The sequence below is a fragment of the Osmerus eperlanus genome, chromosome 20 (assembly GCF_963692335.1).
Source record: "Osmerus eperlanus chromosome 20, fOsmEpe2.1, whole genome shotgun sequence".
NCBI classification, from domain to species: domain Eukaryota; kingdom Metazoa; phylum Chordata; class Actinopteri; order Osmeriformes; family Osmeridae; genus Osmerus; species Osmerus eperlanus.
The window spans coordinates 13180500-13204522 of NC_085037.1; the positions used below are offsets into that span (position 1 = coordinate 13180500).

The following is a 24023-nucleotide window of genomic DNA, read 5'->3' on the forward strand; positions in this document are numbered from 1 at the left end:
TGGAGTGCGTGAGCGTGAGAAAGATCCCTCTGGCGTTCTGCATCACCTCAGCCCTCATCTCCCTGGCAGGTCCGTCTAACAGATAAAGACTCCCTGGTAGGCCTATGTAGGAGAACAGGCCTCCCTGCTCCATATTCCCAGCCTGCCTCTGGATGGATGAAGAGATGAGTGAGAGAGAGAATGACGTGAATTCTGAACTAACTGAATGCCTTCTATCACGTTTTCTTTTGCTAGCTTCCTCATGGCGTTGAGCCACTTCTGCGTATAAGTCGGCTATACTTGATGAGTTACTGTTCGGAGCGAAAGCTGGATAGTTATAACGTTGCTTGACAGTGAGTGTCAGTATTTCAATTTGAATCTGTCAATAGCCTATAAGCCAAACGTTTTAATGTGTATTTGAAGTTTCACACCGAAATATTCGCGCCTTTTGAAAGAGAAAGTGGTTTCTGTTGTTGTTTTATGCTTCTTTGTTTTGTATATTAGCTTCATTTTTGTACCTCAGTAAATTGAATGTCCAAGACTTTCAGGAGAATTTGCCACTAATCCATATAATCGTTTTTGTACAACTGCGGATTTGGTTCTTTTTCATCCCCCGGCAGAATGTGTAAATATGCAGCTTACTCTAAATGTTAAGGCAACTTTACAAATACTGTAAAATGATTTCAACTTTTGAACAATTTGCAGGACTATACAGTGCATTTGATCAGTAGGCCATATTTTACGTACCATGGGAAGGCTCTGGACTGGAGAACATGCTTTACTTCAAGGTTATGTAGCTTCGGTCTTGAACAAACTAACAATCTGAACTGTTTAATACCGTGTAAAGTTTTACCCTGCAGATGATGATCTCGGACATATAGGCAACTGAATTGGTTACTTTATGCGCGAGACTTCAATCATTAGGAAGACTATTTATTTATCCCTAAGGCCTAAATAAAAAAATTAAAAATATACAATCTTTCGTGAAATTAATATTTATTTATAAATGCCTTTATTCTTCTGTACATTTAATTATAAAAACCTTGATGACAATGTTTGATGTGTGATCAATGGTCAACTGTTATGAATTTTGTATTAACTGGCCTACTAATCTTTCTTTAGGCATGATAGTAGCATAAACAGGAAGAGAATGAGCCCCAGGAGCACAGAAGTCCGTCCAAAACATCTTTATTGTTTAACATGACGTACGACAGCAACACAACATCTACTGCATGAGGCGCCCGTCCTGCTCGCGCCCGCAGCCCGAGTGGGCCAGGCAGGTCAACATACAAACATCAGGGAAATGCATCGTACGTCGTTAAAACATTTACACAAAAATATTCCAAAATATCCTATTGAATGTTATTTGCTGTAAAGCTGCTCATTCATATCTCTCACACACACACCCACACTGGATTCAGTCGTACACCGCACATCAGGGGAGCTGGAGATTGAGGCGTTGGTTATGAGGGGACAGCAAGGGCATGCAAGTTGGCACATATAAAACCGGTTTAAAGGGACACGGACGACAGCTGCTCCGACGTTCTGCTCACAAGTTCAGTGCTTCTGCCACCTTCCTCTCCTCAGGAATACCATTTACCTTCAACAGACAAGAACATCTCTACCATTTACCTTCAACAGACAAGAACATCTCTACCATTTACCTTCAACAGACAAGAACATCTCTACCATTTACCTTCAACAGACAAGAACATCTCTACCATTTACCTTCAACAGACAAGAACATCTCTACCATTTACCTTCAACAGACAAGAACATCTCTACCATTTACCTTCAACAGACAAGAACATCTCTATCAGGTACATTGTTGAAATATTTTTTAATATAGAAACGCCACAGGATTTTTTGGGTGGAATCCATGTTTTACTTCCTGTTCTGTATTATATCTCTCTTTCTCGATAGTCTGGATAGAAATGGTATCAAAACACACTGGTGTAGTGGGTTTATAATTAAATACATTTTCTATCTCTGTTTGCAATTAAAGCTTTGAAAGCAGACCATGATACTTGCCTCCAATCTCCGAAACGTTGACATACAATAATTATCTCCTTTGTTGGCAGTGAGTGAGTAAGAGAAAGGAGCAGGTTAGTGGAAAGACTGTCTGGTCATGCATTAGACACCAGCCTGCAGTTCACACACACACAACAGGGGGCGCTGCTTTACAAGGTCCATATTTCATTATGAGGGCCTCAGCAGAAAGTCTCTGAGCTTCACAACACGGCTCACACTTAACCCTTGTGTTATCTTCGGGTCATTCTGACCCATCAGTCATTGTGACCCACCGTTGTATTGCGACAACTTTACCGCATACAAAAACAAAGTGAAGCATTTTCTTTTAACCGGTGGGCTGTCTCAGACCCCCCACATTGCGAAGGTTAAAAGAAAATTATTTTTATTTGTTTTTGTATTGGGTAAAATTGGGTAAAAACAACGATGGTTCGTTATGAACCTTTGGGTCATGTGACCCGAAGACAGCACGAGGGTTAAGATGCAGACATTTAGTGTAGTTATCCACCCCTCTGAGCTACACCCATCATCTCTGAGCTACACCCATCATCTCTGAGCTACACCCACCATCTCTGAGCTACACCCACCATCACTGAGCTACACCCACCATCACTGAGCTACACCCATCATCTCTGAGCTAGACCCATTCCCTCTTAGGTATACCAGTCCTCCCTATCCCCAGCTAGTGACCTTGTCCTAACAGCAGGGGGCGCTCTGCGTTGGTAGTGAGTGAGTGGGGAGTGGAAGTGGTTGGTACTGACCTGGAGGCTGCTGCTGGGGAATGGTCATCTGCTTCTGCAGGTTCCTGAAATCACATCATGTGTCTAATCAGGGTCTGGGAAGACGACTCCACTCAGACTCCACTCAGAGATAAACAGCAGAGATGATGTTACATCTGACTTTGTATTCACGCTTTTGTGTGCTGCATGTGTGTGTGTGCTGCGTGTGTGTGTGCTGCGTGTGTTTGTGTGCTGCGTGTGTGTGTGTGTGCGCGCGGTGCCACCACTCACGCCTGTGTCTGCATGAGGGGCATGCTGGTGGTCTCGTAGCTGTCGGGGTGCAGCGGGGGCACCACCTCCCCGCTGATGGGGTTGAACACGGGCAGGGTGGACAGCGGCCAGGAGATCTCCCGGCTCTTAGACATGCTCCTCAGCTCCTTGGTGGACTTCTGGATGGAGCTGTGGTGGACCATCTGGATACTGGAGGAGGAACACACCACAGCGGTCTGAGGCTAGCGCTAAACCGTCACCGCGTACGTTTCTGAGGGAGGTACTTGAGGTGGGCTTGATTTATAATCACCGTCCAGGCGGAGGGCACTTCGGACGCTGTGTGTTGTTTCAGGGATTTGTGTGTGTGTTGTTTAATAGTCCAGTTGGTCGTGTGGTTAAACTAGCTCCGGACATATTCCATCCTCTAGGTTTCTGTCTCTTAGGACAGAGCTTGTTCATAATGACACGCAGGATAGTGTGCTGTTGTTTAACCCTGAGTAACAGGTAACAGTGACTGCCTGTCAAGGTGACGACAACTAATAGAAATCCTCCCTACGGGCTTCTTGCGCAGCTCATTGGATGAATGGGTGTCGACACAGATGGCATGTACTGATGAACATGGCAATGTCACCAATGGGGAGATGAGAGGAGAGGATGATAGGGCCAATCAGAAAATAAACCAACAAATTCAAAACTAAAAATAAATGAATAAACAAACACAGGAGAGGAATAACACTTACTCTGATGTTTGCATGTTTCTTTTTTCCCTAGAAACAAAACAAAATTAATGAATTAAATACTAATATTATTAGTTAAAAGACATCCACACAGAGGGGAAGGGGGGGTGAGGTGGGGGGGTGGGGGTGAGGTGGGGGGGTGGGGGTGAGGTGGGGGGGTGGGGCTCTCTGGTGTGTGTTTGGGAGCACACACTCTCCCAGCCTGTAAATGAGGATGGGGGAGGGGGGGTCATGAATGATTGACAGTGTACATCTCATGAATATGCAGATCGACATTAAGATGCAGTGAATGAAATCCCAACCGGTTCCAGAATGATCCATGAGTAACACGACCAGATGAGCATGATGCTGCTGTTCCAGACGCCTGATGCCTTTTTGGTTTGTCTTTTTTGAAAGGGAGGGGTTCCTAATCTCTCTGACATCCTCAACAGCATCTACCAAGTCTCACACTGATAGCAGCAGCCAATCCAGTGTGACGCATCAGAAATCTACATCTCCTGTGTGTGTGTGTGTGTGTATGAGGGTGTGTGTGTGTGTGTGTGTGTGTACTTACACCCCTTCCCGCCGGCAGCACATGGAGTACCCCAGGATCAGGAAGAGAACGAGAGCCACCGCCGACGGCACCGCCAGCGTGACCAGGAAGTCTGCAAAGTAGTCCCGGCTCTTCAGCGACTCCGAAGGGGGGTTATACTCGCCCACATCTGGCAACACCCCAAAGCCGGGGTCTGGCCGGTTGCTGTAGATGGTGACCACCTTGGTGATGTCCACCTGGAGGAGGAGGAGGTGAGTGGCTTCATCAGGTCGTCCTCGCTAACCTGTCAGCTCCAGGATCTATGGGTTACCATGGAGGTTTACTGCACTGACAACTTTATATGGAGGGCTGTCCACCACTACACCCTAGGGAGGGGTTAGTTTGGTTCAGTTGAAGTTCTACGGGCGTATGTGAAGCCCTCTGTGACACTGTTTGTAAAAAGAAATAAACGAATAACATTCGATTTGAACACGACTAAAGCTGCGGCTTCGCCAGGTAGACGTAGCAACCCCCTGACGGGCTTAACCCGAGCCGCTGGCCTGTAGGGGGCGCTGAGCAGCTGGCCTGTAGGGGGCGCTGAGCCGCTGGCCTGTAGGGGGCGCTGAGCAGCTGGCCTGTAGGGGGCGCTGAGCAGCTGGCCTGTAGGGGGTGCTGAGCAGCTGGCCTGTAGGGGGCGCTGAGCAGCTGGCCTGTAGGGGGCGCTGAGCCGCTGGCCTGTAGGGGGTGCTGAGCAGCTGGCCTGTAGGGGGCGCTGAGCAGCTGGCCTGTAGGGGGTGCTGAGCAGCTGGCCTGTAGGGGGCGCTGAGCAGCTGGCCTGTAGGGGGCGCTGAGCAGCTGGCCTGTAGGGGGCGCTGAGCCGCTGGCCTGTAGGGGGCGCTGAGCCGCTGGCCTGTAGGGGGCGCTGAGCAGCTGGCCTGTAGGGGGTGCTGAGCCGCTGGCCTGTAGGGGGTGCTGAGCCGCTGGCCTGTAGGGGGCGCTGAGCAGCTGGCCTGTAGGGGGTGCTGAGCAGCTGGCCTGTAGGGGGTGCTGAGCAGCTGGCCTGTAGGGGGCGCTGAGCAGCTGGCCTGTAGGGGGCGCTGAGCAGCTGGCCTGTAGGGGGCGCTGAGCCGCTGGCCTGTAGGGGGCGCTGAGCAGCTGGCCTGTAGGGGGCGCTGAGCCGCTGGCCTGTAGGGGGCGCTGAGCAGCTGGCCTGTAGGGGGCGCTGAGCAGCTGGCCTGTAGGGGGTGCTGAGCAGCTGGCCTGTAGGGGGCGCTGAGCAGCTGGCCTGTAGGGGGCGCTGAGCCGCTGGCCTGTAGGGGGCGCTGAGCAGCTGGCCTGTAGGGGGCGCTGAGCAGCTGGCCTGTAGGGGGCGCTGAGCAGCTGGCCTGTAGGGGGCGCTGAGCCGCTGGCCTGTAGGGGGCGCTGAGCAGCTGGCCTGTAGGGGGCGCTGAGCAGCTGGCCTGTAGGGGGCGCTGAGCCGCTGGCCTGTAGGGGGCGCTGAGCCGCTGGCCTGTAGGGGGCGCTGAGCAGCTGGCCTGTAGGGGGCGCTGAGCAGCTGGCCTGTAGGGGGCGCTGAGCCGCTGGCCTGTAGGGGGCGCTGAGCAGCTGGCCTGTAGGGGGCGCTGAGCAGCTGGCCTGTAGGGGGCGCTGAGCAGCTGGCCTGTAGGGGGCGCTGAGCAGCTGGCCTGTAGGGGGCGCTGAGCAGCTGGCCTGTAGGGGGTGCTGAGCCGCTGGCCTGTAGGGGGCGCTGAGCCGCTGGCCTGTAGGGGGCGCTGAGCCGCTGGCCTGTAGGGGGCGCTGAGCAGCTGGCCTGTAGGGGGCGCTGAGCCGCTGGCCTGTAGGGGGCGCTGAGCAGCTGGCCTGTAGGGGGTGCTGAGCAGCTGGCCTGTAGGGGGCGCTGAGCCGCTGGCCTGTAGGGGGCGCTGAGCAGCTGGCCTGTAGGGGGCGCTGAGCAGCTGGCCTGTAGGGGGCGCTGAGCAGCTGGCCTGTAGGGGGCGCTGAGCAGCTGGCCTGTAGGGGGCGCTGAGCCGCTGGCCTGTAGGGGGCGCTGAGCAGCTGGCCTGTAGGGGGCGCTGAGCCGCTGGCCTGTAGGGGGCGCTGAGCAGCTGGCCTGTAGGGGGCGCTGAGCAGCTGGCCTGTAGGGGGCGCTGAGCAGCTGGCCTGTAGGGGGCGCTGAGCAGCTGGCCTGTAGGGGGCGCTGAGCAGCTGGCCTGTAGGGGGTGCTGAGCCGCTGGCCTGTAGGGGGCGCTGAGCAGCTGGCCTATAGGGGGTGCTGAGCCGCTGCTGCTGGCCTGTAGGGGGCGCTGAGGCGCTGGTCTGTAGGGGGCGCTAAGCTGCCGGGTTCTTACCAGGGAGATCTTGCACCAATCGATGTGGAACTGAGCCCTGAACTTCTTGTCACAGCTGATGACCGGCTCCATCTCCTGGCTGCAGCGGAGCTGGTTGTGTGGGCTCTCCACCTCTCTCAGGCAGGAGGAGAACTGCACGTCTGCCCCCACCATCACGTACACCCTGGGGAGGGGGAGGAGTGGGCATGTTCAGGTACACAGACACTAGCTGTGAGCTGCGGGGGAGACAGGATGCAAACTCCTCCCACCCTCCTCCCTCCCTCGTCCTTCTACACACCTCCCTCCCTCCCCCCAGCCCCTGCTACCTCTCCCTCCCTCCCCCCAGCCCCTGCTACCTCTCCCTCCCTCCCCCAGCCCCTGCTACCTCTCCCTCCCTCCCCCCAGCCCCTGCTACCTCTCCCTCCCTCCCTCCCCCCAGCCCCTGCTACCTCTCCCTCCCTCCCCCCAGCCCCTGCTACCTCTCCCTCCCTCCCCCCAGCCCCTGCTACCTCTCCCTCCCTCCCTCCCCCAGCCCCTGCTACCTCTCCCTCCCTCCCCCCAGCCCCTGCTACCTCTCCCTCCCTCCCCCCAGCCCCTGCTACCTCTCCCTCCCTCCCCCCAGCCCCTGCTACCTCTCCCTCCCTCCCCCCCCCCAGCCCCTGCTACCTCTCCCTCCCTCCCCCCAGCCCCTGCTACCTCTCCCTCCCTCCCCCAGCCCCTGCTACCTCTCCCTCCCTCCCCCAGCCCCTGCTACCTCTCCCTCCCTCTCCACCCACCCACCCTGCTTGAAATGGCATCCCCCCCTGGAACCAGTCATCTTATAACACGCCATCATGAATGCTTCATGAACAGCTTAAGGCTGCTCTCGTGGGCCATGCCCCTCAGAGCGAAACAGGATCCCAACACACAGGAAGTGATGACCTCCTAAGACCCAATCCAGTGTTTCCCCTACGTTTACAGCTTTGGGGGGGGGGGGTCGACCATGTAGAGACAGAAATGACATGCCGTCATGTAAATAAGACAAATAACATAAGGGCATTTAGTTTGTTACATAAAAGAGCAAGCTATAGACCTGTGTTATAGGAAAGGTAACCTTAAATGACTAATTTTGTGATCTGGCAATATCATTTTTATTTTTTTATTAACTTGACCTTCCAGAGGTTAATGTGATATAATATAATGGGAGGGGAAACACTGCAATCACACCCCCTGCCAGAGATGAATCTCTGTGGCTTGTTGCTCTGTGAGCTGTGGTTACCCATGCATACACATGTTTACGGTTCACAGTCCCCTGTACACAGTTCCCTCTGTGTATTTGCTGGTTCTTGAATGCTGACAGTATGATGTAAACGTGTATTATTTAGTTGTGGGTCTTGTGTCTACCATCCACACTTCTATGATATCTTCATATTCCTCAGTATCTTACACTTGCTGTAAACAAGCTAGGACTGTTTAGCCAAGTAGGTGAAAAACTTGATTTTCTCAATCAAGTGTGTGCCCATGTAGATCATCTCAAAGTCAAACCGTTTCGCTATAGTAATAACGTGTACATTTGTCGGACGTACTGGGAATTTGAACCTGTGACCTCTTTATCTGCCGTCCAACGCTCTAACCCCTGAGCTAAAGCCTCACCCCTCCTTGAGGTTGTTGATGGGCAGGGGGACCCGCCCCCCGCGGTCCAGGGCAGACGTGATGTTGATGGCGTTGAGGCGTTCTGGCTGCCACACGTTCTTCACGGCACCCAGGAAGTCCCCCAGCACCTCGCTGGCCAGCATCTCCTCCACATTCATGTTCCTGATGTAGAACTCCACCTGGTAGGGGAGGGGAAACTCTGGAGGGAGGAGAGGAGGTGGAGGAGGGAGGGGGGAGGAGGTGGAGGAGAGAGGGGGGAGAGGAGGTGGAGGAGGGAGGGGGGAGGAGGTGGAGGAGAGAGGGGGGAGAGGAGGTGGAGGAGGGAGGGGGGAGGAGGTGGAGGAGAGAGGGGGGAGAGGAGGTGGAGGAGGGAGGGGGGAGGAGGTGGAGGAGAGAGGGGGGAGAGGAGGTGGAGGAGAGAGGGGGGAGAGGAGGTGGAGGAGAGAGGGGGGAGAGGAGGTGGAGGAGAGAGGGGGGAGAGGGAGGAGATGAGAGGAGACCAGGGAGAGTGTGAAGTAGGGAGGGAGGAGGAGACAAGGAGGAGATGAGAGGAGACCAGGGAGAGTGTGAAGTAGGGAGGGAGGAGGAGACAAGGAGGAGATGAGAGGAGACCAGGGAGAGTGTGAAGTAGGGAGGGAGGTGTGAGGAGGGAACAGTAGGGGGAGAGGCTCTAATCTTAAGCTAACATCTGTGTACTAATAACCAGAGACACACTGCATAACAGGCGGACAAAGCTCGTGTGTGTTGCGTGTGTGTTGCGTTTCTAGCCCCCACTCCGGTCCAGATGGCTAATGAAGACATCACGGCAGGGGAAGTGATGTCACGCGTGTTCCAGCAACATCTGTTCATCACCCGGCTGTACGAGCCGTGAAAATCACGCGCATGTTCCGTAGCATGTCACAAGTAAACAAATCATGAGCTGTCTGTAGAGTTAAACAGTCACTTCTTCCTCTCATATTGTTCCTTATGAATCCAACATTTTTAACAAACTCCGAAAACTTCATCCCCCAGCATGCAACAGTGGACCCTCCCCCCCCCCTGCTCTCTACCTAATAGAGATGTGGGCTGCCTGGATGCAGGGCTCTGTCCTGCTAAGCCCCCCAGGGTCCTCACCTTCGGTGGACATGATGTTGATGACCAGGTTGTGGCGGGCCGTCTCAAACGTGCGTCTGTTGTAGGCCGTGATCTGGAACACACGGGGATCAGGGGTCAGGGAGGAAATACACAGGCTTACTGGACGGAGAGGGAGGGACAGGTCTGAGCCACACACACAGAGACCTATAGGGCCACATACACTCAGGGAGGGGAGGTGAGGGGAAGCAGGGGGAGAGCACATTAAGCCCTCCCAGCTCTCTGGGAGTGCTGCAGCTTAGCTGTGTTCTGAACATGCGACTGCTATTAGACACAAACCAGCATTTCTCCGCCTGGCTAGTCTGCAGCACGTGGAATGTATAATGTACAATATGTTGTTTAAACTTAAGAATTAGTACGCTTGATCACATTTTAGCTCCTTTTCTAAGATGCCCCTGCTTAAGAGTCCAGATTAGGACTTAATGCGTACGCACGGTGGATGAACAAGTCTGTAACATGGTACATCAAACAAGAAAAACAACATTTTAATGTTGTCATGTTACCATGGTTAGGATACAATCCAAACAGGTCCCACACAGCTCTATTGGTGGGTTCAGGGGTCATACACCTCTATCGGTGAGGTCAGGGTTCAGGGGTTATACACCTCTATCGGTGAGGTCAGGGTTCAGGGGTTATACACCTCTATCGGTGAGGTCAGGGTTCAGGGGTTATACACCTCTATCGGTGAGGTCAGGGTTCAGGGGTTATACACCTCTATCGGTGAGGTCAGGGTTCAGGGGTTATACACCTCTATCGGTGAGGTCAGGGTTCAGGGGTTATACACCTCTATCGGTGAGGTCAGGGTTCAGGGGTCATACACCTCTATCGGTGAGGTCAGGGTTCAGGGGTTATACACCTCTATCGGTGAGGTCAGGGTTCAGGGGGTCACACACCTCTATGACGGTGGGCTTGCCGACGTGCTCGGCCGCGGGCGAGCCGTAGAGAACTCCGTCGCTGTGGGACGTTCTCTGGATGTAGCGCAGCCAGCCTGGCCGGTCTGGGTAGCCCATCAGGTTGGTGTTGAAGGTGATGGGGTCGTTACTAGAGTCACCTGGGGGAGGGGGGCAGGAGGAGAGCTGGGTGTGTGTGGGAGAAAGTTAGCTACTCTGTGTCTGTGTGTGGGTGTGTGTGAAGGTTAGCTACTGCAGACAAGGGTTGTTGAGACAGAGCTTAGGGTTAGTTCTCTAGCGGTACCTGGTTTGGGGTAGGGGGGGAACTCTCCTTTGAAGTACTCTCTCTCCAGCACGTGGACGAACAGCACGCCAGCAGACGGGTAGACGTTGCGGTCGCCATGAGACCTGGACAAGATGGTGACCACTGGAGCACAAAGAGAGGACAGAGGCAATGACCTGCAGCTCACAGGGGAGGGGGGGGTCTGTGGTTCTGTCTGTGTGTGTGTGTCCCGCTGGTCCTGTCTAGCTTCCAGGACCAGCTGAGAGGTCCAGCCACGCGTGGAGGAGAGCTGCAGCTGATCAGCTCCTTAGACATTGTGGGTCTGGGATCCTGCAGTAGGAGCCAGGGACGCACCGGAGCAGAACACTGACTGCCTGTCAACAGCAGACGAGCCGAAACACACTCTCTCAGAAACACACTCTCTCAGAAACACACTCTCTCAGAAACACACTCTCTCAGAAACACACTCTCAGAAACACACGACTCTCTCAGAAAAAGAAAACACAGCCCACACTTCTTTTGTGTGCGCATGTGCCTGCGTATGTGTGAGTCTGTGTGTGTGCCTGCTTGTGTAGGAGGACAGGCTTTGTGTTTGTGTGTGTGTGTGTGTGTGTGTGTGTGTGTGTGCAGGGACAGTGTGTCCATTCCTCTGTCCCAGCAGCGTTGACTGCATTAGAGCAGAGCTGCCTGTGTTAACTCTCTCTCCCACTCCCAGTCACACTGTGTCTATTCAGGGTGCGCTGCTGCAGCCAATCACACACTGTCTCTATTCAGGATGCGCTGCTGCAGCCAATGGCAGCCTCTCAAGATGGTTTACACAAGACGGAGCTGAAGGTGCACGTCCTGTTACTCTTTCCTCCTCCACACAAACTCTCTCTTTTTCTCCTCCTCCAGTGGGTGGGACTGGGAGCTTAATTTTTAATCACCATGGGAGAGTGGGAGGGAGGAAAGGAGGGAGGGAACTGCAGTACAGAAAGAGAGCGAGAGAGAGACTGAGCTCTCAGTGTTGCAGCCCCAGCATGCATTAGGAGCAGAGAGAGCAGAGGGAGGCAGGCCCATTATCCTGATCCTGCTTTTCAGCTGGCATCAGCATCAGCATCTTCATCATCACAATATTCATCTTCATCACCTGCCTCGTCTATACAGGACGTGCACGTTGATGCATCATCTCCTTTCAGCATCATCTGAAAGGAGAGTTTCCGAGAAGGTCCATTAAGTCTAGACCAGAGTCTCTCTCCGGTAGAGCACCTCTATGGGCAGACACCTCTCAGCTCCCTGGGAGCTGCAGGTCCAGTCCAGGCAGACCGCATCGGGGTTCACCACAGAGGTAAACAACCTCAGCGTTGAGGATTCAACCACTCCAGAACAGGGATTACCGAGATTAACATGGTGAACCAAACAGACATTACACTGTAGGTCCAGAGCAGATATAAAAGATTAATCCCAAACACGAGTGCTTCCGACGAGTCAAAAAGATCCAGCATGCAAACAAGGTAGCCGAGGTGTCTCAGTTGTAGATCAGTAAGGCCCCTTTATCAGGCGAGCCACGAGTGGCCAGATGTCATTCTGTCCCATCGGAGCCTCCTGGAGAGCAGATTAAATGGATAACGACGATCTGGCCGAGGCCTGCAGCAGGAGCTGCAGAAGCCTGGCCGTGATGTTCCAGGTGAAGGATGGAACTACACTTACATTTAGTCATTTAGCAGACGCTCTTATCCAGAGCGACTTACAGTAAGTACAGGGACATTCCCCCTGAGGCAAGGGTGAAGTGCCTTGCCCAAGGACACAGCATCAGTTGGCATGACTGGGAATCGAACTGGCAACCTTCGGATTACTAGCCCGATTCCCTCACCGCTCAGCCACCTGACTCACCCTAGAGGTGAAGCAGGCCTCGTTCCTGGTAGGACCCAGCTGAGCGTGACAACCCTGTGGTCTGTGATTGGTGCTGACGGCTGCATCACACGTGCAGCTAGAAGAAGCTGCTCTCAAACCCAGGAGAATAATGGGATCTTCCAGCAGATTGGGAGTGGGGGGGGGGAATCAATTTATTCTTATTTAACAGCCTTCATTCTGAATGCAAAAGCAGGCTTCTCTTAAACTCTGCCAGGACCAACCGCACAGCCCATGGGGAGGAAAGAAGGGGGGGGGGGGGTCAAGTATTGACCATTCATCCCTCAGCCCGTAATGTGGTTTTCAGTGATTAACATACCACCCCCCCGCCCGTCCTCATACCACAGATGAGACGACCCAGATGGTCTGCCCCACCAGTCCACAGTCTGTTCCTAAGGGACCCGGGGAGGCAGATGAGGCTAAGCTAAGCTAGTGTGTAAAAACAGCATGAGATCTGCTGAAGCCCAGGCAGACTGGAGGTGGTGAACGCCCCTTTCTAATGCATCACCTATTAACAGTTAATGCTAAACTCTTAACCGCAACCTAATCCTAGGGGATATGAAACACAACTCTACGCACACACACACACCTTATGCACACACACACACCTTATGCACACACACTACACTGTTACCTACATGTAAAGGGATAATACTCTCTCTCACAAGACATTAAACCATTTAGTCTTTCACCTACAAACACTCTTACTTTCATGCGAACACAGTCTTAACTTACACACACACACACAGTGGCTCGATGTGTCCAGATGACTAACAGGCCCAGACCCAGTGTTAGGAATGGCTAACTGTGTGTTCTGGGTTTATGATGTGACCTTGGACCAGCCTGTCCAGTCTGAGGAGTGATCTCCTAATAATGCCATCGGCAACGACCGCAGAGGTACTGAGGGGGGAAACTCGGTGGACCTTGTCCCTCCAGTGAGAAGCTCGACAGGGGAGAGGGAAGGAGAGGTGTCCTCTGGTTGTGTTGAATCAGCGCTCTGGCTTTTTCTTTCTCTTTCCTTCCTGTCAGGAATGTAGGCTGGTGCTGGGGTGAGCACAGCAGGGTCTCTCTCTCTCTGGCTTAGTGGTTAGAGACTGGTCTGGGCGCTACTCTGGGGAGGATCTACCACAGCTGGAAGTGAAACTGTCTGCCTGATGGCAGAGGCTGGAGGTAGTCTGGATGGATGTCTGTGTCTGATGAAAGCCAAGCTCAACTTGACTGAGGTAAACACTAAATTAACGTTTTTAAACATTTAATTCACTTAGAAGCCATTTTAATCCAAAGCAAATCGTTTCTACACACTGAGGAAATTGAATTATTGTGTTACTGCGTTGTTATTCAAACAGATGTTACAGTTGCTGAGCTATGAGGGTTCAAATTCAAAAACAGTGCCGCGTCAAACACGGGTTAGACTGTAGCACAGCAAGTCGGTAGGTTGCAAATAATAAGTCTCAGACTTCACAGAAAGCAGGTTCCACTCACGGACAATGCTTCTGTTAATAGGGATTTGGCGAACTGCTTGAGCTGTCACTGTGTTATCACATGGAGTGGGTCAGGAGGCACAAAGACCTGTAGCACCTCACACCGGCCGCCCCCACTCACCATCTGCCGGGGGAAAAGACCCCAGACTCCAGCCCCTGGGAGGCTGAATGGGGCTGGTCTCCCCAGAGGAATCCTCATGTTTGGCTGTTGACGAACTCACAAAGCAAACTACCGAGGCGACTGAGAAAGACGTGACAGTTGGATATTAGATGTTATCTCTTATGTACAATACCAAATTCCAAAACTAATACATTTGTGGGTTATTCCAGAGCTATTCTAAGAGAAAATACGTAGCTGGCCTACCTGCGCGGTGTTAACAGTACAGTATGACCGGAATGCGCCAATTCCGGTTAATTGGTTGAGTGCCTACTCAATCAATATCCAGTTTGTTGACAAAACTGTTTAAGTTACATAGCTACATTAATTACATGGTTTGCCTTAGTCTACAGTGTTATCAGCCTGAGTGCGGCTTCGTTTATGAATACTGTGTTGTATAGGCCTACGAATATTCATAGCTAATCACCTGGCCCGAGCATCCAAATCGCTTTGGTAACAATGGTGTAATAATCCAGAATAAAAATGCGAGCAGCTAGCTAGCTAATAAAAGATGGATAAAAAATGCCCAATCAAAAGGTAAACATAACAAGCTATATTATTATGTCCAGAGAGAATTCTTATAAGTTTTGGGGAAAAGAAAGGAATAGCGTTTTCCAAGCTAGATTCCCAAATAACGGGCCACCGCTACAGCTAATTTTTTCCATGACTCAAAGAAGGAAAGATTGAGCTTGCTAGCGCTAGTTTACAGCTAGCAGCCACGCTAGCATGCCATACATTACAAACCACATACATTTCTGCCATTCCAAAACAATACATACCCACAGACAGCCATACGACCACAAAAGAAGCGTCCATGTTGAACCCAATAGCCGTCAATTGCACATTTAAAATGTTTTTCTTCTAATCGCTAAGGGTTTGACAGCCATAACAAGCATCCCTTCTCTGCATTCCTCTCCCCGCCTCCTCGTTTTCCAGTAGCGCTTTGTGGGAGCAGCTAGCAAGCTGTCATTGGTTGGGGACAGTGGAAACATCTGGCGCAGATGCTGCAGGAAATATATAGGCTGTCAAACTTAAACCTGTGGCAACGAAGCCGCTGAATCGGGCAACGCCTTGCCTTCAATCTTCTGGGATGCGATCTTCTCCCAGACTTTTGTTAAGATATTATGTTTTCTCCGTTACACCAGTGCACTGGTGTAACGGAGACATATATTGCCATCCATGGATGCCAATATATCCTACATAAACACTGAATGTCTCACACACTTTCCAAAGAATATCTCGTGTTCCCTAGCTATCACTGTAAAAAGCATGTACATTTCGATCAATGACCCCCTTGCAGCGTGTTTAACGTGTGTCAATCAATACCTATTCTCTTGCCCCTCTGCACCCTCTACACACCCCCTTCACACTCACAGAGGGCAGTCGAGGGGTCTATTAAAACCTTAACCCCCCACATACACACTCTACAGAAGACAGATGCTTATATTCTAGCTCTTTGCTCTCCAAAACAGTTGAGCTCATCAAAAGGATCGTAAAGATGTCCCTAAAATCATCCTAAAACGTATTGCTCCTCCTCTGCTGTTTTGAACCCAAAACAGCATGCTGAACAAACCAACCTGCCCACCCCTATGTTAAACATCGTAATTTTGCAAGGAACTGCCTTCCGTAAAGCACAAAACATTGCCAGTACACCCCAAAAATACACCGTACAGCCCCCTGGGTACTGTGTGTGAATTGGCGAAACAGCTGATGGTCAGAAAAACAAGCCATTCCTCTTCTGTTCTGCTGTTTAAGCATTCTGCCCTGAATCCCCGTTTCCCCCAGAGCTCGACAAACCGAGTCTGTTCTCTCATTCATTCACTCACTGCACTGACGACCTACAAGATCTTAACTTCCCCTTTTTATCCACCACGTCCAACATATCACGAGTAGACCTGTACCTCCAATGTAAGAGAACAACTTCTGGCCTACAGTGCAATTCTTTAGACTATTTCGGGGCCAGAATGACGAAACAGAAACCATTTAATCACATTGGTAACATATTATTGGACACCTTTACAATGTTGTCTTTATTTCAAGCCTTCGTCACATGGCACAGCCAGCCCAGCAAGCTCAGGGTTGGTTAGTTAGACTTTTGATCTGGTTTGATGTTCGTTATCGGATAGCTATACGGCATCTAGGCCTAGTCTTTGAAATTAACTGAGACAAGAGGAGGACAATAATGGCAGGATTCTGCATGAATAACATATGAATTGCAACACTGATAGCCTACGGTGTGTGTGTCTGTGTTTGTGATCATGTATAAGGTTTACTAAAATAATCTTTCAAATATTCACAAAATAACTAGTAGGCCTATTCCCCCGCTTGCTCGCAGTTCTGCTTGATAAAGCAAGTGAAGTTATTGTGTGCTGGTATTTGTGCTAGAATGCAGTTCACGAGAACCCCCCTCCAAGCAGATTACCGGACCAAACCATTGCCACGATAATATCCTGCCACATGTGTGTGCCCTTTATAAAGCCTCGACATTCGCAACATAGGGCCGTATTTATTTGTACTGGGTGTGAAAATGACATGGGACGGCGTAGTATTACAAAATGTGCAACTGCACACATCTCAACTGACGGGATGGCTTCAGCGTCAACACCCCTATTGTGCGAATGGCAGCATCATCCACTGACTGCAATGGCGTTGTAGCGCTGTGTAGACCCCGGTTTGCAGGACCGAATGTCTCATTAAGGCGACACAATACTGGACTTCTATAACTGCCTTGGATGGAAATGATTTATGCGAATGGAAATTTACAACAAAAACGTTTTTCTACTGTGAATTAACTTTTGGATTATGCAAGTGTTTGGTCTTTCATCAAATGAAACCGAAGCAATGAATGTAAGTCACTCTTTTGTTTTGTAAGAGACATTGAAGGCTGCACGAGCAGGTTGCCTCAGTGTGGCAACTGCCAACTTCTGCTTCCTCACTGTTTCAAACTACCAGAAGCAGTAATGTGCCTCTGAAAAATCATAAAAGGAAATGAATTACCGTGCAACATTACATCCAATCTAAAATGGGGCTGTCAATCTTGTGCGGTTGAAGATGTGTTTTCGGTTCATTCCGCACGATGTATCGAGTTGAAGCTGTATGTTTCAGGTTACAGTTTTATCTATTGCATCTTGAAGTTTGTTTTTACCGTTTGCATTGATTGCAACACGCACCTGTTCACTTAAAATTACACCGATTAATATTTACATCTCGTGCATTTCGTTGATTGCGTCGTGAAGCATCACAAATAAAGCAAGCTGGCATCAACTGCTGGCTGCATCTGTTTATTTTTCACGACATTGCTTAAAGACATACCCAAATATATTTCGATGCAAAGCCTATAGGTTAGTATTTATAGATTAACGTATAATCACCTGGCAGTGTTATGCCTTTTCATTTACCAAAACAATAATACAACCCAACTCTGTATTATGTGTAAACTCAATGTATTGTGGTGTCAAGTGTTTCGATTTCTCTGTAATGTCGGATTATAGACAGATATTTCTGTAGTGGAAACATGTTTCTGAAGCGGTAGAACAGCAGCGAGCAAGCGAGCTTGTTTTGAGCCGACCTTCGGTCTTCCGTACTGTTAATCTGGATGATGATTGTGCAGAATATAGCAGGGGTACTCCGGTGGAAGGTCAGCCTCACACTTAGCTAAGCCTCGTCACAAATTCAACACATTTATTTGAAAATAGTTTCAATGGAAATCTGCCATCAATGATTTGATGTGTCGTTGACATCTGTTGTTTCATTCAGATGATTGTTTCAGGTCATTGTTAAGCATGAACTTCATACTTCTGTGCTTGAATTTTGATTACGGAGAGTTAACCCAGCTTTCCGCACCGCAAGCATCATCAACATTAGGATAAGCTTTTAGAGAGCAATTGCCCGTTACATTTAGTGCACTTGTCTTAAGAGCTTTTATGAAATTGCCAATGGACTGCCTCTGAGTGATGTTGTTTCATGAAGTGTCCTTTATAGCCGGTAACCGAAATTATCTCATCTTCCTGAGCTAACCCAAACATCTCATGCTCTCCGGCAGGTGTGGAGGGGTTAGGAGCAGCTGTTTAAGCACACCAGGTCACAGGACGTTCACCACTACCGGGCCCCGGTAGTCGAGATGAGGGCCGTGCGATGCTGAGATCCTCCCCAAGTCTGACGCCATCATGCTGAAGACGGAGGCCTCGGGGGAGAGGAGCACCCTGCGGAGTGCCTCCCCCCATCGCAACGCCTACCGGGCTGAGTTCCAGGCCCTGAAGAAGGCGTTCGACCAGCCCCGGGCGGAGGCCCCGCCCAAACCCAGGGGCCCGGAAGGGGCCCGGCAGCCCCGGGGTCGCCAGTATGGGGCCCACGTCAGTCGTATCAAGGACATGTTCATGCAGATGACCTCGGAGGGGGTCCCCGCGGCCCCCAAGACCCCCAAGGGCCCGGAAGAAGCCACGCCCCAGAAGATGACGAAGCCGACCAACTTCATCAACAAATCTGATGGCTCCGTCATCAAGCTGCAGCACAGCGTGTCCGCGGAGCGAATTGCCGGCGGCGCCGGCGGCTCCAAGTTCTCCGAGACCCGGAAGCTATTTGAGCAGCAGTCCCGTGACGCATCCCAGTCGCCCGTCTACTCGTACGGCCGCGACAAGAGGGGCTCCCACGAGCACCTGGACGAGTGGCGGGGCCCGCGCTCCAACCGGGGCAGCACGGACTCTCTGGACTCCCTCTGTTCCAGGACCGAGGCCTCGTCTCCCACCGTCAGCCAGCTGAGCGCCGTGTTCGAGAACGTCGACCACCTCAGCCAGGGGGCGCGGGTCAGGAGGGGCTACGGCGGCCGCGGGCTCTACTCCCCCGACGGCTCGCACCGCCACGGTGACCTCAGCGAGGACGACTCGCGACAGTCCCCGGTACGAGGACTCAGGAGCCGCGTGGGAGGCGGGAAGTTCCCCAGGTCCTCGTCGGAGGAGGACCTCCTGAGCCCCAGCCCTCTGGTGGAGCTGAAGCCTGACCCCCTGCGAGAGCAACCCCAGGAGAGAGGCACGATGGCTGGGGAGGGCAAGCAGGGCGAGAGGGGGGGTCTGGATGGCAGGATCACCGCCAACGGGACTCAGATCAACGGATCCTGCGAAGAGGAGAAACCGACTGAATCCTTGAAACCCACCGTGGAGGACAAAGTTGTTCCCCTGGCCTCGCGACCCTCGAAAGACACCGCCGATGGGGGTGAGACTCCCAGTAAGGTCCCAGACACCCCAGGCAGGGCAGACAGGGAACCCCAGACGGAGGCTGAGGTTCCTGGGGAGAAGCAGACCCCGTCACCCCCAGAGGACCAGGCTGAGGAAGGCCAGGAGGAGTACAGAGGGAACGAGAGGGTGATCTTCAACGCGGACGGAGACGCCTGTTACCAGGGCTGGGGGGAGAGCTGCACTGACCCAGAGGATGACCTCTACGGGGACGAGGACGAGGATGTCGTCTACGACCCCGGCGCCGACCTCACGGAGATTCCCGGGCTGCCTGAGGAGGACCACAAGGAAATCCCCCCCAGCAGGAAGATCCGCTTCAGCACTGACCCCATGATGGTGAGTGAGGCTGGGTTTCAGTCACACGCCCCAGGGCAGGGGTGTCCAGTCTTGGTCCTTGGGGTCCGCCGTCCTGTATGTTTTTGATGTTTCCCTGCTCCAGCACACTTGATTCTAATGGATGGGTTGTTGAGTCAGGTGTGCTGGAGCAGGGAAACATCGAAAACATTCAGGACGGCGGACCCCGAGGACCAGACACCCCTGCCCTGGGGCGTACCATTTGGCTACGGTACATCTGATTCACACAACAGTGGTCTCTGCTGGTAGTCTTGTTGGGCCGAGTTGTGTGCCTTTGAAGGTGCACTTCTTCTTGTAGGACCTCAAAAGTGTGTTATGAGTGTGTCGTAAGGGTGTTATGTAGTATTGACTTGGACATTTTTATACGTTCTTGAGATCACATTCAGGTTAAATGAGTTATGTTGAACAATGTAGAACAATGATATATATATATATCACAGCAACCTGCGAAGGTTCCACCTTTCCTTACAACAAGCAGCCACCGTGTTTTCACCATGCGGTGCTGTGGGGTCAGAGGCTCTGCCCTCTGGGGTGTGTACGGTCTGCCCCAACACAACATCTGTCCCTAAGCCTGGCTGGCTCCAAGCCCAGACTCCAGCCCGGGTCCAGACCCGCTTCTCCCCTCCCACCCCTCAGCCAGCCCCGGTCTGACAGCTCAGGCAGCCTGGTTTACCTTCCTCAGTCAGGCTTTCAGAATCAGACTCTAAATCAGCTTTATATATATGTATACACAAACAAGGAATTTGGCTTCAGTTATACACATTGATCTCTGGGTACTCGCACAGAAATAAGATAATATTTAGAAAAGAACACAGGCGGGTAGACTGAGCAAGTAAAGATAACAAATAACAGATTTGTTAATCAAACATGAGTTCAGGGCAGCCGGTATTTACCCGGGGTTTGTCAGAATCAGTTTGTCAGTGATACCTACAAGAGAAAGTCCCCAAAAAATCCATCCAGACTCACAGCCCTGTCTCCTGCTGAAGGAGATACAGCCCAGGGGGCTTCCGTGGGGTTTGGACTCCACACTGTGTGAGGGGGTGTGTGTCTGTGTACCCTGTGTGTGAGTGTGTATGTGTACCCTGTGTGTGAGTGTGTATGTGTACCCTGTGTGTGAGTGTGTATGTGTACCCTGTGTGTGAGTGTGTATGTGTACCCTGTGTGTGAGTGTGTATGTGTACCCTGTGCGTGTGTGTGTGTGAGAGAGTGTGTGTTTGTGCGAGTGTGCCTGTGTGCCTGTGTACCCTGTGTGTGTTGCCCCTCCCACAGTATTTTCCCATGGGGATCAGAGAGGGTAATTGCTGTGTGTTGTCAGTTGTCAGATAGGGCTTCCTATTGTTTCCTGTGCTAATTCCTGAGGAATGCCTGCCTGCCTGTCATGATCTGCCCTGAGCACCCTAACATACACCAGCTCATCTCAGAGATCAAGCATCAGATGATAGGAGACTATGGCCAGAGATTACCAAGATACAGACAATGCATTGCATCATTTTCCAAAGGATGAATTATGCATCTGTTTTCAAACATTTGAACACCCTGCATATTTGTTGTTACGGATGACAAGTTGAAAGGATTCAGAAATCCCTTCAACCAATTCAGATTATAACAAACATATATTTTTATATTCATCATTTATCTCCTTTTTTTAATCATGGATGTTTTCCACTTTATCTACTGACCTAGAGAAACACCATACAAACATTTATATCTTTATGAGGATTTTGTGTGTGTGTGTGTGTGTGTGTCATGGTTATGTCTACACATGTTTGCTTGCTTGTGCAATGTGATTGTGCTCGGTTGTGTAAAGACTAGACCATAAGGACTGCATTATTCTGAAGAAAAGGTTCAGAGGAGTGTGTGTGGGATTAGAGTTAACGCAAACATTCCCAGAGTTGATATAGATCCTATTAGCATGCAGTAATGAAGCAGAACTATTACCCTAGTTATTTTAGAGACACGTGACGTTGATTCGCTAATGCTCCTCATATTCTCACACACACACACATGCACACACACACATGCAAGCACAGTTAACACTTGTGTGGGTATGTGTGGCTTGATCCTGATCAGGTGCATACACCGGATTAAACATATTAGGTCACTCTAAGAAGGTGATCATATTCTTCGAATTCCATAATCAGATCATACGCCCGGGGTACATCTGAACTGTTTGACTGATTAGCTAGGTAAGAGTAAGTCTCACCAGACCTTGGGTACATTTGAACTGTCTGACTGGTTAGCTAGGTAAGAGTCTGGCCTCTATGTCAGTTTTATTTAGCGACTCAGCTGTTGACTGATAGAGGATTGAAACTGGGCTGCTGTTTAGGTAGGTCTGTTTTGTCGACCAAGTGTCTTCCTTCCCCTAACCTCTGTAATTAGAATATTGAATGTGGGACGTATACTCCAGTAAACATGACTCAGTGCCTCCATAGGTAGAGGAGACTGAATACTGCTTCACAGCCGAGGAGAAATATTGAAGGACTTCAGGCCTCTGTTTTGTCTGCATAAAGGTTCTGCCTTGTGCTCATTAATTGTATGGAATATTCAGCAGTCTTTTGTGCTCTGCTCTAACAGGCTCTGCTCTGCTGTAACAGGCTCTGCTCTGCTGTAACAGGCTCTGCTCTGCTCTAACAGGCTCTGCTCTGCTGTAACAGGCTCTGCTCTGCTGTAACAGGCTCTGCTCTGCTCTAACAGGCTCTGCTCTGCTGTAACAGGCTCTGCTCTGCTGTAACAGGCTCTGCTCTGCTCTAACAGGCTCTGCTCTGCTGTAACAGGCTCTGCTCTGCTGTAACAGGCTCTGCTCTGCTCTGCTCTAACAGGCTCTGCTCTGCTGTAACAGGCTCTGCTCTGCTGTAACAGGCTCTGCTCTGCTCTAACAGGCTCTGCTCTGCTGTAACAGGCTCTGCTCTGCTGTAACAGGCTCTGCTCTGCTGTAACAGGCTCTGCTCTGCTGTAACAGGCTCTGCTCTGCTCTAACAGGCTCTGCTCTGCTCTAACAGGCTCTGCGCTATGCTGCTCTGTTTTAGGCTTCTCTGGTCTCTTCTCCTCAAAAATATTTTACCCAATTTTTTTAAAGGTTTAAAAGAATATATCTAAACAAAGTTTAGGAATAATTTTTCCCGCATGTGTGGGAAATATTTTCGGGAAAAAGTTTAGGAAATAGTTTTTCGTGTGTGAAAAAAACATTTGGAAAAAAGTTTCCTAAGGTTGAAACAATATTTTTGAAAAAATATTTTCCATCATTGATGAGTACTCTCCTGTACTCTACTGTACTCTATTGTACTGCCCCCCTTCGCCTCCACCGCTTCCTAACACACACACAACTCTCTCACACACACACACACTGGTACAACCACACACAGGCTAGTCTGTCCCGCCCCTCGCCTCAGAGGAGAACAGTCAGCGTTCTGTGTTTTGTTCTGGTGAGAGAGACAAACCCAGACCTGGTCCCTGAGTTCACCCGCACGAGAGCAGCTCCACCCCGGCCCTGAGGAGCGAGGAAGTAACAACAGAAATGTTGCTGCTCCATCTTAAACTTGAGGTCCTCCCCCTCCCACCCCCACCCCCCTCTTGTGTTGTTACCCCCCTCATTGTTCTGGGGGGCGGATGAGGGGGGTGAACCAGTCCAGTAGGCCCTGCTTTTAAAACCTTAATTCTTGTTGGATTTTCGTTCCGGATGCTAGCTGCCCGGGCGGTCAAAGCTGGCGTGTCAGCTTATGGAACGTGAACATACACTCTCCACAAAGATGCGGCGATTAAAGATTAGATTAGATTGAAGATTAGTTGACGGTCCTGCTTGTTCGACCCCTGACCTCAGTGGTTACATAGAACAGTTACACACGACTGTATATGTCGACCCAACCCTCTCTACAACCCTAGTCTTTCTGCATCTGTATGGAGCACCATGTGAGCCAGCCGTGTCATCCAAGGACTTTTCTTTATTGTGGATGCTGTCCTCTCTCTGGTTCTGTAACTGTCCTCTCCTCCTCTCCTCCTCCCCTCCTCCTCTCCTCCTCCCCTCCCCTCCCCTCCTCTCCTCCTCCCCTCCTCTCCTCTCCTCCTCCTCCTCCCCTCCTCTTCTCCTCCTCCTTCTCCTCCTCCCCTCCTCTCCTCTCTTCCTCTCCTCCTCCCTTCCTCTCCTCCTCCTCTCCTCCTCCCCTCCTCTCTTCTCTCTGGCTGTATAAACACATTTACAGGCTCTTGATTGAAACACTGTGGCTGGCTGGAGGGATCAGTTTCACCCTCCTGGGCTGCGTCTCCACATCCTAATAGAATGAAGCGGATGTGAAGGACTGCTGGGTCGGTGGACGTTCCACTGATTCAGTAACGGTTCCCCTCCTCCACCCCTCCTCCTCCCCTCCTCCACCCCTCCTCCTCCCCCCCTCCTCCACCCCTCCTCCTCCCCT

At 51.3% G+C, this 24023-nt stretch overlaps 2 protein-coding genes across 9 annotated transcripts in view; one reads left to right on the plus strand and one right to left on the minus strand.

The window, feature by feature from the left end:
• Positions 1-1151: 1151 nt before the first annotated feature.
• Positions 1152-15163, minus strand: sgce (sarcoglycan, epsilon). 4 transcript variants are annotated; one of them, XM_062486719.1, is made up of 12 exons: positions 14815-15163; positions 10529-10651; positions 10228-10385; positions 9317-9389; positions 8204-8402; positions 6593-6755; positions 4287-4501; positions 3737-3763; positions 3018-3206; positions 2769-2812; positions 2011-2048; positions 1152-1579 (listed from the first exon to the last, which is right to left on the minus strand). In XM_062486719.1, exons 1-12 carry the CDS (start codon positions 14849-14851, stop codon positions 1529-1531), a joined length of 1317 nt encoding a protein of 438 aa, XP_062342703.1. In that variant the 5' UTR covers positions 14852-15163; the 3' UTR covers positions 1152-1528. The 4 variants fall into 4 exon arrangements, with proteins under 4 accessions (XP_062342703.1, XP_062342706.1, XP_062342704.1 ...); XM_062486722.1 differs by lacking the exon at positions 14815-15163 and adding an exon at positions 14000-14129; XM_062486720.1 differs by lacking the exon at positions 3737-3763.
• ppp1r9a (protein phosphatase 1, regulatory subunit 9A) overlaps positions 13398-24023 on the plus strand; it is a 36867-nt gene continuing 26241 nt past the window's right edge. For 4 of the 5 annotated variants that reach the window (XM_062486704.1, XM_062486706.1, XM_062486707.1 and 1 more), the window contains exons 1-2: positions 16686-16882; positions 18078-19599. In XM_062486704.1, coding sequence (XP_062342688.1) covers positions 18202-19599 — 1398 coding nt within the window. In that variant the 5' untranslated portion in view covers positions 16686-16882; positions 18078-18201. Of the gene's footprint in view, positions 13621-16685; positions 16883-18077; positions 19600-24023 lie in introns of those variants that run through there. The other variant, XM_062486705.1, reaches the window with a different exon arrangement.